Source organism: Larimichthys crocea, chromosome XV (genome assembly GCF_000972845.2).
Source record: "Larimichthys crocea isolate SSNF chromosome XV, L_crocea_2.0, whole genome shotgun sequence".
Lineage (NCBI taxonomy): Eukaryota > Metazoa > Chordata > Actinopteri > Sciaenidae > Larimichthys > Larimichthys crocea.
Window position 1 is genome coordinate 23,009,548 of NC_040025.1, and position 12,780 is coordinate 23,022,327.

A 12,780-nucleotide genomic window follows, 5' to 3' on the forward strand; every position below is an offset into this window, starting at 1 on the left:
TTTTTTTGGTGCAGACAGCAACAGATCTGTCATTACACACATAAACACACTCACGGGCAACACTACTCTCATCACATCAGCTGCTTTTTTTTGCAACTTATCCCTAAATTTTCATCAGTTGGAAGGTTGCTGTAAATCCACGCTAGAAGAAGTAAAGTGTCCTGTGTGTTTACTAGTCATTTCCTCTTCAGATACGCAGACTCACTGGGACAACGGTGAAGATTATAAAATTTCTGACAGGACACCTTCTGGTTTTGAAGCTCAACAATGTGGAAATTCAGGTTGAACGTTGAATTTCAAACTCTCCTCACTTCCCATAAACGTGTAACTGATGTGCCTTTCTTCTACAGTTGGCTCCTCTGTGCGTCCCTGAGGGTAAAAATGTAATGAGTAGACAACTTCTGAATTTTTTCTGGCTGTGTTGACATGGCCACAGGCAGAAACCATTTGAAGGAATCATTTTACTTTATTTTATTTTTCCCAAAATGGAAAATTTGGCAATTATTCGTTCAACTCCAGACCACCAACACAACGAGTTAAACACATAGTTCACTCACAAAGTGTTAGAATTGTACACAGTGGATATACACAAGTCTGTAATCTCAGATTAGTGTTTTATATATGTTTGCACTGTGCATTTACAAATACAACATTTATCTTATTAAAATGTTCTACTGGATGTGTTATGAGCTGTGAAATAATGGCTATGCAACAAATAGATTGGGAGCCAGTTGATCTTGATCTGCAGGATTCATAATTCACTCTAGTTGGTGGGTTTACCACTTTCAGTTTCGGGATGATGATGTTGCATTGAGAAAAAGTGGGATCAAACGCAACAAGACGAGGCAGCAGTATATTTTCCACTTAGGATGGAAATTAAGCCATTTTAAAGAAGGAAAGTTAATGAAGGTGAACTGTGTAGAGTGGAAAAACACAGCATGGTAACCAATCATACCTGACTTCTATCTGTGTATTTAATATAAATAAATATGAACTTTAGCCTGCTATTTACTGCAGTTGTAACACTCTATTTACACGCAGCCAGAATTAGACTGCAGTAAACTCCTAATGCAGTAGTGCCAAAGGGATAAAAAAAAATTAAAAAGGGAAAACTACAGTGTATATATATGGTTTTAAGCTCTTCTTTGATAAGTGCTGTGCCTGGAAATGACAGTAAACAGCCATGTCAGGAAGGGAAAAGATTTCATTCTGGGAAATATGGGATTAATCATGAATCATGACTTCTGTGTCTAAACTAACTCGTCAACATTTTAACAGTGGAAAATGATCCAAAACAGCGCCATTGTAGACTTCTGACTCAGTCCTTTCACAGTTCCTATGAAACCCTGTGATTGTCCGCCTGTCTCTTACACTTATAAAGGAGGAATGTTTGATTACTCTTACATTTGGGCTATTTTCTTTTGTTTGTTTTAGCAGAGAGTCAACTGGAGCGCTCAGCGGGAACTGACCCCTGCTCAGAAGAGTGTCAACCTGAAACAAAATTCAGTGAAATCACTGCAGTGTGAATCCTGTGTTGAACCTTGTTGAATGTTTAAATGTCAAATCAGCTGAATCTGATCGAGCTGATTGATTTATGATTCTTCTTCTTTGATCTGTTCTTACAACGTTGGGGGAAATGAAGGATAAAACACTAACATAATGTAAAGGATACATACATATAGGAGTTTAAAAAGGGGGTTTCAAGGTTCATTGCAGGGCAGTAGCTGCTGAGGTGAGTTCATGTCAACAAATTCTGGGTTGGGAATTTTGAGGACTACAATTTAAGAAAAGTCCACAGAGTGAATATTGTAGGCTTTTTTTTTGTTTTTTTAGATTCAGTGTGTTAAATGTGACTACCTTTTGTTAGTGACGTTTTTGGTTTCTGTTCATACATCACTGAGGGTGCATTTAGGGACTATTATAACCTAAAACACCGTCTACATCCCTGATTCATAGTCTTTTTCATTATTTTATCCATATAGTATGTTAAAGCGCTGTCTTATCTCAGTCTTACACTGCTTTAAGTTGCTACAGTTTGTATATTTCTTATATAAAGTTCATCCTCCGACATGTTGACGTTTCTTTTTTTCCCCAACGGCCAACAAACCACGTGACGTCCCCGCATCCAGCCCCGCCCCCCTCCCCTCGCGTGACGTCACCCTCCTTCCTTCCCGTCTCTCCCTCCGACCGCTGCTAGCACAGTTAGCACTAGCGCGCTAGCCCCCAGCAGCTGTCGGTGGCACTCAGTCCAACCAGTCAGTCCGAGTGGTGGTGCGTTTGTAATCATCAACATCCTCCTCCACCACCACCTCCACCACCTTCCCTCCCGTAGAAAAACCGTGGACGGCCAGGTTGTTTCTTCGGGAGCCAGCTGCTTCACCTCACCGGGCTTTACCTGCGGTCAGAAACCTTGTTGTCTTCGCCGTCGCGACAGGAAGAAGAGCCCTGTGACATGGCCAGACCAGAGCAAGTCCTGGTGCTAGAGCCACAACACGAACTGAAATTCAGAGGTAACGCCGGAGCAGAGGGCAGGGCCGGGGATGGGGGGGGGGCTAGGCAGCTAACGCAGAAGCCGTCGATGATAAGCCAGTGTGTCGACTCATGCGATAAACACTCAAAAGTTTTTGTTAATGCGTCGTTATTTGTTGTGACATTAGACGCGCGCGGCTGTCCGCGCTGTGTGTGACAGGTGAAACCAGTGTGCGACGATGCTACGCGAGCTAGCCAGCCAGCTAGGTAGCATTGAGCTAACACAGCTAGCTGTCATTGCAGCGTCAGGGCAGGCCCGCCGTCCCATTTCTCCTAATTCACTCATTTGCTTTGACTTTTATCTCCTGACAGCATGTCAAACACTGTGCTGTGATATTATACCTAACACACACACCTTCCTCTCTGTGCTGTTGCCAACAACCAGGCTGAGAATAAGTGTTTATTCTAGCATTTTCTACGAGCAGGGTGTCATTGTTTAGCCTCATAAACTCTGCTTATTTCTCAGAGAGCTTACTCTCGCTGTGCAACCTGAATTCCTTTTCAGCTTTTCTACATCCAGGGCAGGATGATTGTGAAAATACCAGACTTGAGCTGCTACTGCTGTGCCATGGTGGGATAATGGCTGTATTCAGAGATAATTGGCTTTTGGGTGTGATATTGCTGTAGAAATGGGTCAAGTGATGGCCTGAGGTGATGGCATCAAGTCAGTGGTGGGTTGTTCACTGATTGATTATTGCAGAGGGTTTGGATCCAGAGATAACCAAAGGAGGAGATGCAAACGCCCACTCACTTACTGATGCACAGTGTATCTGGTTAGAGCACAGTGAGGTTGTTTGTCCAGCACACATTTGTAAAACCACGGTCTAAAGAGGTTGAATATTCCACTCTGGAGGCGTTAAACGTGGTCAGACGAGGAGAAGGTGGCCTACGCGCTACACAAGCAACGAGAAAACATTTCGCACTTGGAAGTGACAAACATGCCCATCTAGCAAGTTTCCCTCAGTTTTGGCTGAGGGCGGGGCATGAATAATAAAGTAAAGGCTCGCTCACTTAACTGCCCTTTCTGCTGTTTTAATGTTTAATGTGCAATGTTTATGTCAGACGCCGTGGACAACACCACTCACATATTCGTTCCTCGCTTGACACACACAATACAAGCATGCACTTTAATCAATCAAACAAGTTCAAGTGCCCGCTCGCGCTCACACGTGTGTTTTCTCTGTGTCCTCCTCAGGCCCGTTTACAGATGTCGTCACTGCCACTCTGAAGCTCACCAACCCCACAGATAGAAATGTGTGTTTCAAAGTCAAGACAACCGCGCCTCGCAGATACTGTGTGCGCCCAAACAGTGGCATCATTGACGCTGGATCCTCCATCAATGTCTCTGGTTTGTAAAAAATAATAATAATAATAAAAAAGTTTGCATCCTCTGTAAACAAACTCACAGTGTGGTTTTCACATCTCGTCCAGGGAGCTGGGTTTTACTGAAACATGAGATATCTCTAAGTTTGACGTAGTGCCTCAATAATGTGATGAACCGTAGTTGCCTTCAGACAATGTGTCTAGATTGGAGCTAGGTATTTGGTATCTGAGGAAAAAATCACTACAATTGTGGCTCTAATGGCAGAACAGGAGGAGGCATTTATTGATAATTTCACCTGACAGAAAATTGTATCATTTTACTTTAATGCAGGCTATTTTTGAGGAGACCATTGAAGTTATATCGTGATAATCAAAATCCCAGATGAAATCTAGTCTCATGATTAAATTGACGTAGTCCCAGGAATAGAGCGATAAACGTGAGACAGCGTGTATTATCTTTCAGCACCAAAATAAATCTTCTAGCCTCAGGTCTACCAATCAGAAATATTGTTATGAAATCATCAGGAGGCACGTCTGTAAAATCTTTGCAGGACCCGGGGAACTATTATCTGCACACAAAAAATGAAAAAATACACTCTGTTGCTATAAATAATTAGGGATGACAGAATGTTTGATGGGTTGTTAAACCGAGTCATTCAATCAAATAAAGATAGGGTTAGATTTTTATATAGATACTAAAATAATAATATCTTGTGAATTTAGTAATGCAGTCTCTCTGTGAGGTTGCAAAGTGATTTCCTATAAATGATTTTTTCCCCCTGCTCCACTTTATCGATGTTGGAATTAAAATGGCCTCAGGCTTCTGTCATCTGCATTACTATCATGGAAATCAAAAAGATAAGCTGAATTTCTAACATTCAGTACAACCAGAATCATCACACTCCTCAGCCGCTGAGTGGACGGTGATCCGGGCATGAAAATGAACATTTCAGGACGAGTAGTGAGTTCACGAAGAGTAAGCAGATTAAAGTGTAGCCCAAATCATAACTCTGAGTTACGACTTTTCATTTGCAGGTTGTGTAATAGTTGTTGTGAGGCAATACAGGAAGTTAGTCTTTCCCTAACTTCTGGGTTTCCATTCTGTTATTGTTTTCGTCCACAGTCATGCTACAGCCTTTTGACTACGACCCCAATGAAAAGAGTAAACACAAATTCATGGTGCAGTCCATGCTGGCTCCGTACGACATGACTGACATGGAAGGAGTTGTGAGTACCATTAAAATATGATTTAGGATTATATTCTTTATATCCTAATCGGCATTGAATGCAAGGAAACTTCTTCCTCAAACTATGTGACTGTTGACCCTGAGTTTATCTTGCTGAACTACACTGTAGTCATCTGTGTCTTTTAGAAAGCTACACTACCTCCATTTGTGACTGTACTGTCTGTCTCAGTGTGCAGGAACTAGTCTGAAACATCAGGACAAAGCCATGGGTTTAGAATATACACCCCATATCCTGACAATTTAAGAGTAATGACTTGTGATTAAATAAAAGTCAAACTAAACTGATCACTGCATTTCCCTGCTGTCTGTTTGAATTCCCTCTTGATGTTCTCGTCCACAGTGGAAGGAGGCAAAGCCCGAAGAGCTGATGGATTCAAAGTTGAGATGTGCATTTGAGATGCCTCTAGAAAATGACAAAACTGTAAGTCTCGCTCTTCGGTTAATGGGCATTTGTGGTGCTATCACATTCACTCATTAAGCATCAGGTGTAGATTTCCTCACAACCCTGTCAGATGTACAAATCTGAAAATGTTGCATCATGTATCTCACATAGTGTTTTCCTGTTTGTCAGTATTTTTTCAGTCTTCTACTCATCAGCAACACATCACTGTACCACCCATTACGTGCTTATTTATTCATTTATGATTTATTTGTTTGTACTTTCATCTCCCTCCCTCCCTCCCTCCCTCCACGTCTCTGCATGTCTCTTCATCCCCTTCCTTCCTCTCCCTCCCCCCTACTCTTGTCCTGCCACCCCCTCCCTCGCCCTCGCTCTCTCTCCACAGCATGAGAGTGAAAGCAACAAAACTGTGTCTTCCTCTGCCTCCTCTGTTAAGACTGAGCACACTGCGCTGCCTAAGTCTGCCAGCGCCTCGCTGGATGACGGAGAGGTGAAGAAGATCATGGAGGAGTGCAAGCGGCTGCAGATGGAGGTGCAGAGGCTACGGGAAGAAAACAAACAGATCAGGGTGAGACGCACAAAAAAAAGAGACGGACAGAGAGAGAGGCAGTCTGTCTGTGTTTTTCTTTCAGCCTTGTGTTTTCTACTTCAGCGCTACTTCTCTCAGACACAGGAAGGCAAAAGTAGTTTCATTTTTGGATGTTGTGTCTACAGTTTGAAAATAAAAAGCACAACGTCATTTGAAATAACTTGTAAATAATTAAGAAATGCAATATTTCATTTTATCTCAAGGAAGTCCCCATCGTAAATCCAGAAATATATATTTTGTAGACTTTGACAAGTGCTGTACTGTGTGAAGCTGACCCAGAAAACTGTCTCAGGTTTCTCTAAAATCATCCAAATCATTGCCTGAATAGTAAATTATTTCCAAATGAGGCTGAAGTTAAAAGTAGCACATATCTGGTGACATTATGTAAGTCTCTGTTTTATATTTTTCTAATATCATTGAGGCCTATCTCAAATTCAGTCCCAGTCCCAGGAATAATGTTCTCTCTTTCAGGGGTGAGTCCAACAGCTTTTAAAGTATTACATTAAAAATGTAATAACCTTTTCTTGCATTTGGCGAAGCATTACTCCAAAGGCCCCTCTCTCCTGTATCAAGCAGTGTTTCCAACTCTCGGCAGTGAGAGTAGTTACTAGCTGCTGGCAAAGTCAGCAAATGACGTCCTGTGTAAACTTGCATATCCGTATATTAGTCTGATACAGTAGAGGCTTATTGGAAGAAGGAGCAGCTCACCCTGAAGGACTGCTCCTCCCTGTCTGCTTGCATTCATGCACTTGTAAAGTCAGATGCCAGTTCTGTTTTAATCAGATCCATTGTTGTTCAACATTGTTTATCAATTAGTTTTGGGACTTGGGGCATGAAGTGTGCTTTGCTTTCCTCCGCTCAGCTTCGTACAAAGGTCCGTCAGACAGCAACTTCCCAAAGCTGTACTTTTATTTTGTAATGCAGAGGTTAATCTTTTGCACTGAAACATTTCTTTACATTAAAAAAGACAAGATAGACTTTATTGTTCCCACACTGGGGGAATTCACTTGTTACAGCAGCTCACAATATACAAGGTGGATAAGAAAACTTACTCCTGTGGGCTCATCTGGTAGAGTGTGGACCCTTTGTATGAAAGTCCGTCCTGCAGCGACCCGGTGAATTGGGGCCTGTGGTCTTTTGCTGTGTGTCGTTCCCCCTCTCTCTCCCTGCTTTCCTGCCCATCTTCAGCTGTCCACTCTCCTTTGCTCCTCCTGTCTGCTCTCACAAGTTGAAAGCCGTCCAAAGTGAGTTTGTTCAGCCACGCCTTTGTGATACTCCCTCTGTAGCCTGGTTAGCGCCATTAGCTCCTTCATCTTATTAAGGAACGTATGTATCATCATCACACAGACAACTAGGCAATAAAGGTGCCATTATACTTTAGTCTCGTACTTTGGATTTGTGCATACTCAGCTTCTGATTGGATATTTCTGGCTGCACTTTAAGGCAGCGGTGAAAAACTCAAAACATTATGATGCTACTAAGGCAGACTCTTGATTCTTACTGGATGCTGGTATTGAGTGTAAGAAGCCCATAATGATAAATATTTATTATTGATATTCATTTTCTAACAGACACACAGAACTTAAAATTGTTTGATAAGCAGAGTTGTGACCAAAATATATATATTGAGCGGGTCATTTTACAGTAAAGCTGAGCTGTTTTGACTCCTGTCTCTTTTATCACAGGAGGACGACGGGCTGCGGAAGAGAAAGGTGACCTCAGTGTCCGCCTCTCACTCTTCTTCCATGGCAACCTCGGGCATGAGGGACGAAGGCCTAAGCACCCGCATCCTGGCGCTCTGCGTGCTCTTCTTTGTCATCGGAGTCATCATTGGCAAGCTGGCCCTGTAGAGACACGGACAGACAGAGCACAATGATGGGCGGACGGACGGACGGCGTGCTCGGGAGGACACGTGTCATTGATGGCAACGGGGGATGTCTTCTTGGTTTATGTTGATTTCTCTTTCTTTGTTTTAAACATTTAAGGCAATATCGTGATGGTTTGTCTGGATGGAAAATAATTTAATGTGTAAAAAAAGAAAAAAAGAAAAAAAAAGAAAACGAAAGAAGGCGATCCCAAGTTAAACCATGAGTGCGAGCGTTTTTTTGTCACAGGTCTTGCCTTTTTCTCTTTTTTTCCGTGAAATAATCACCACCTCTGATCTGTTCTTTCCGTCCATCCCTCCTTCCTAAATGATCTTCCGCAACTTGCACAGGTATCAGTTAGTGGTGTGTGGAAGTGGCTTCACGCTGGCTGAATGTTTAAAGTCTTTCATTGATTCTTTATCGATTCTTAAGTCTTCAATTTTCCTCACTCACATTGTCTATAAAAAAGATCTAACACTCCTCCTCTGATGAATCTCTCTTCCACTTATTACTGATAATCTGCTCAAAGAGGTGAACACAAGTGATCAGTGAAAGACTTTTTTTTTCTAGACTCAAACTCTATGTATTGTCTTCTGAACAGTATGTGGTAAAAATGTGAGCCAGTAGAAGCCATGCGTTTCTGTGTGTGTGTGTGTGTGTGTGTGTGTGTGTCTTCATTTTTTCCCCTCCTGCAGGAGGGCTGATGTGACTGAGTGTGGATGTTTTTATGTGGAGGAGACCACAAATGGTGAAATCACAGGCTGTTTTAGAGCGAAGGAAGAGGGGTGGTTTGAAAACAAAACTGTCATCTGAACAGATTTCCTGTAGGCAACAGAAAACCGGGGGTGTTTGTTGAAAATCAAAACTAAAACTTTTGATCGGTTTGGTCTCTGACCAGACCAGTAAACTAAATCAAATTTGTCAAATTATAACTCAGTAAAACCAGGATGATAAAGAATATATGCTGCACAGTGATCTAATTAAAAAACAAAGCTGTAATCAAGTTCCAAGACATCAAATTTTTCCAGTTAACACTTTAATTTTCTTCCTTTAATTACTTCCTCACATCGACAAAGATTTAAAAAAAATAAATAAATAAAAAAATTCCCCTCCTTCAAGCATTGAACTTGCAAAACCAACTCAGACATTTTCAATATATAGCACACAGTATGTAACAATAGTTTTGGCCACCTTGTTTAATTTTTTTGCCCATGGAGTATTGTATTTGCGTCCTCCAGTGTATTACAGCAGGTGTTTGCTTTTTTTTTTCTTATATTATCATGTAGCCACGATGCTTCTGTTGTTTATAATATTCAAATGCACTATATTCAAGTGTCCACTCTGCAGTCTGCATGAAATGACCTGGATTTCTTATCATTATTATTATTATTTTTTTGAGTGTTGGAAATTATATTATCAAAACAAAAACAAAAAATTACTGTCTTTTCAAAAGGGACCATCTTGAGTCTGGTTTATCAGTTTGTGTGTGTTTTGTTTCCTTTCGATTATATTTTTCTTTTGTGTTCTGTTGGGCTCTGGTGGTTGTGAGATAGATTGAGACAACACAGCTGTAGTATCTCGACTATCGCGTGATCATCTAAGCAGGTTGTTTAAAAAAAAAAGAAGTAATATCTGTATTTTTTGTTGCCTGAGGGAGCTCGGGGGACAAAGAAGTGAGAATGTGGGTGGCTGTGAGGAGGACTGACCTGTGAATACACACTACATTAAAGAAAGAAAAAAACAAAAGCATCAGCGCTTCAGACCACACATGCAACAATACAGTCACACAACAATGTAATCATACAGTAATTGGATACTCTTTTGTATGTACATAAAAATAAAAAAGACTTAAAAAGATAACTGGCAAAGTTATTAACATACTGTAGTAAAGGAAGAAAATAATTGAACAACCACCATGGATCATGTAGCATCATAATGAATTAAAATACATAAACCCCCAACTGTCTGCTTCTGTGAAAAGTTTGACTTTTTCTTCTCATTTAGTTTATTTTTGACTTTATGATTGTAAGAGGTGCTCGTGTGTGGCTGCAAAAACAGATAATAGATGTGCAGAAAGATTAATCCAATGGCCTTATTTAGGGGGCTTTTTAGTACAGAAAGAAAATTAAAGGAACTTTATCAATTAAAGAAAAACTCCAATGATCTTGCTCATAGAGATCTGTCTACCCTTCTCTAAGGGGCACGACTGTACAATGTTTTCTGTGGCTGTGCAGGGAGCACATCACAATCCTCATGCCATTAATTAAGCAGACTACAAATTCTTAACAGAAAGCGTGAGTGTGAAGGGGTCCAAATAAAATGCGATATTGCATTGTGGGTGTTTAAGGAGCCAGTTCCACCCATACTAGTGAGTAAAGATCAGGATATTTTGACATCCGCTGCTCTATCTGTCTGTCACAAGTCACCAAACCTTATTTTTAAATACTGCCCTAAAGTGCTGGATTACTTATATTTCTCATTTCAAAAGTTTAAATGCTGATCTTCCTCTTCGTGGAAAAGTCTCTGTGTACCCCGACCAGCCACTTCATTAGGTACACTTGTACAACCCAATGTGATCCAATACAACAACTCAGCCATAAATTCTACCCTTGGGAAGCTTATAATTTTCTAGGTGTTTTTAATATTTTTGCCACCCCATTAACATACATGAGTGGGCCATAATATTAAACACCTCTTAATGTCCTCCTCTCCTGTACAACAAAATCTAAAAAAAAATTTATGGCAAAGTTGTTGGATCACATTGGATTGCATGACCTAATGAAGTGGCCAGTCGGTGTATTTGTACTGAAGGCTTGAGTTTGAACACCACACTAGTGTGAGGTGGATATTTGACTATGATTGTCTTTTAATCTAGATACGATGTTGCAAATCCTGCTGGCGTGTACACGTCTTACACATCATGAGTGAAGCTTGAACATCCAAGTGGAAGGGAACTTTATTTTAGTACCTCTGATCTACTGACAGTATAAAGAATGGACATCAGCAAAGACATGGGGACCTGAGGTGGGCTGAATGTGACAAGCCACCTGTAACAGCACCCACCTGTCAATGAAAGCAGCCACACTATTAATTATGCATAACGTAATATCATTTGAATGGGTGAGTTAGGTACGTCAGTTAGACTCAGTACAGTTGTCATGAACAGGGCAGTTAGCTGTAGAGACCAAAACCAGGCTGTAAACATGTTTATTTCTGCTGTGAAGTTGGACATTTTAACATGGGGGCTTATGGAGATTGATTCGTTCTGTAGCCAGCTTCAAATGGCCTGTTTGAGAAACTGCAGTTCTTGGCTTCACTTCCGCCTTGGCTGAACGTCACCGACACAGAGGTTGACACTTTCTGGTCATATAACTGTCAGTGCTGATAAAGCAGCAAAATAGTTGAATAACTTGATCCCAGCTGCAGGGCAGTGCACCAGGTAATAAATAATAAAGATTTCAAGCAGCCCGAAGCTTCATTTTTATAACATATTATTTATGGCCTGCTAAGATTGTCAGATACTGTATGGCTGGAAGATTTGTCTTTTTTGATATGAAGCATTTGAATGCACTAAACATTGACCTCTAAGGACCTAACTGCAGGTGTTATGTATCTGTGGATGTGACACAAAATATTACTTTCTGAATGATTTTGTTAAAGACAAGAGCAAGAGTGATATGTTTTAAACTTCATTGTTAACAGACTTTGCATCACTCCTTATAAATCAGGTTTAGAATGAACATGAGGTCAATATTTGTATCAACTTCATGCAAGTTTAATGTATTCCATACAATTTATCCTTTGTTATCTGACTCCAGATGTGAAAGAAAGGCAGAACTGGTTTTTAGATTTCTTCAGGCCTGATTGGTTTAGATTTGGTTACATTGTCATTTGTATTATAATGTATTGTGACAATGAAAACAAAATAGTTAGAGAACAGTGCATTTCTATGTGACTTTTATTGGTAGTTTTTTTCATTTTTAAAATGTTAGTATTGGCCCTCGGGCAACTTCACATTGTCAAATCTGGCCCCCTTTAAAAGAAGTTTGGACACAGCTGCCATAAAACAATACAAATATCCTGTACAGCAGTGTGCAGTGCTCTGGTTGTGTGTTGAGTGTTTTTGTGTGTATATAAGGGAGAGCTGACTGTCTTACTTTATGTAACACTACGAAAAAACCAAAAATGCTGTAATCTTTCTTTTTCCCAACCCTTTCGCACATACAGACCCCTGGTGCTCAGATAAAAGAGCCGGTCAGGGACTTTTATTTTGAAAGTTTATCACTATACTTTGGCAAAGTCACCTAATACATTTAACCTGGATTTTAACATAATACTGGCACTTTGCAGTCCCTCTGCTGTGCAGCGCTATGTCATAGATGACATAGTTCATAGTGAATTGGATATTATTTTTTTCATTTTTAAAATGTTAGTATTGGCCCCCGGGCAACTTCTCATTGTCAAATCTGGCCCTCTTTAAAAGAAGTTTGGACACAGCTGTCATAAAAACAATACAAATATATATCCTGTACAGCAGTGTGCAGTGCTCTGGTTGTGTATGAGTGTTTTTGTGTGTGTATATAAGGGACAGCTGACTGTCTTACTTTATGTAACACTACGAAAAAGCAAAAATGCTGTAATCTTTCTTTTTCCCAACCCCTTCCCACATACAGACCCCTGGTGCTCAGATAAAAGAGCCGGTCAGGGACTTTTATTTTGAAAGTTTATCACTATACCTTGGCAAAGTCACCTAATACATTTAACCTGGATATTAACATAATACTGGCACTTTGCAGTCCCTCTGCTGTGCAGCGCTATGTCATAGAT

General features: G+C 40.6%; 1 protein-coding gene across 2 annotated transcripts; it reads left to right on the plus strand.

Moving 5' to 3' along the window:
- Positions 1–2,131: 2,131 nt before the first annotated feature.
- On the plus strand, positions 2,132–9,690 carry LOC104936174 (vesicle-associated membrane protein-associated protein B/C). 2 transcript variants are annotated; one of them, XM_010752158.3, is made up of 6 exons: positions 2,132–2,510; positions 3,725–3,877; positions 4,976–5,079; positions 5,440–5,520; positions 5,936–6,067; positions 7,774–9,690. In XM_010752158.3, exons 1-6 carry the CDS (start codon positions 2,453–2,455, stop codon positions 7,936–7,938), a joined length of 693 nt encoding a protein of 230 aa, XP_010750460.3. In that variant the 5' UTR covers positions 2,132–2,452; the 3' UTR covers positions 7,939–9,690. The 2 variants fall into 2 exon arrangements, with proteins under 2 accessions (XP_010750460.3, XP_010750459.3); XM_010752157.3 differs by having other exon boundaries at positions 2,133–2,510; positions 5,885–6,067.
- The last annotated feature ends 3,090 nt before the right edge of the window (positions 9,691–12,780 follow it).

Bases quoted from the DNA above. Each gene is read 5' to 3' on its own strand.
- LOC104936174 (XM_010752157.3), top strand. From the start codon at position 2,453: ATGGCCAGACCAGAGCAAGTCCTGGTGCTAGAGCCACAACACGAACTG. The intron at 2,511-3,724 runs GTAACGCCGGAG...TGTCCTCCTCAG, and splicing joins ACACGAACTGAAATTCAGAG to GCCCGTTTACAGATGTCGTC. The intron at 5,080-5,439 runs GTGAGTACCATT...TCTCGTCCACAG, and splicing joins TGACTGACATGGAAGGAGTT to TGGAAGGAGGCAAAGCCCGA.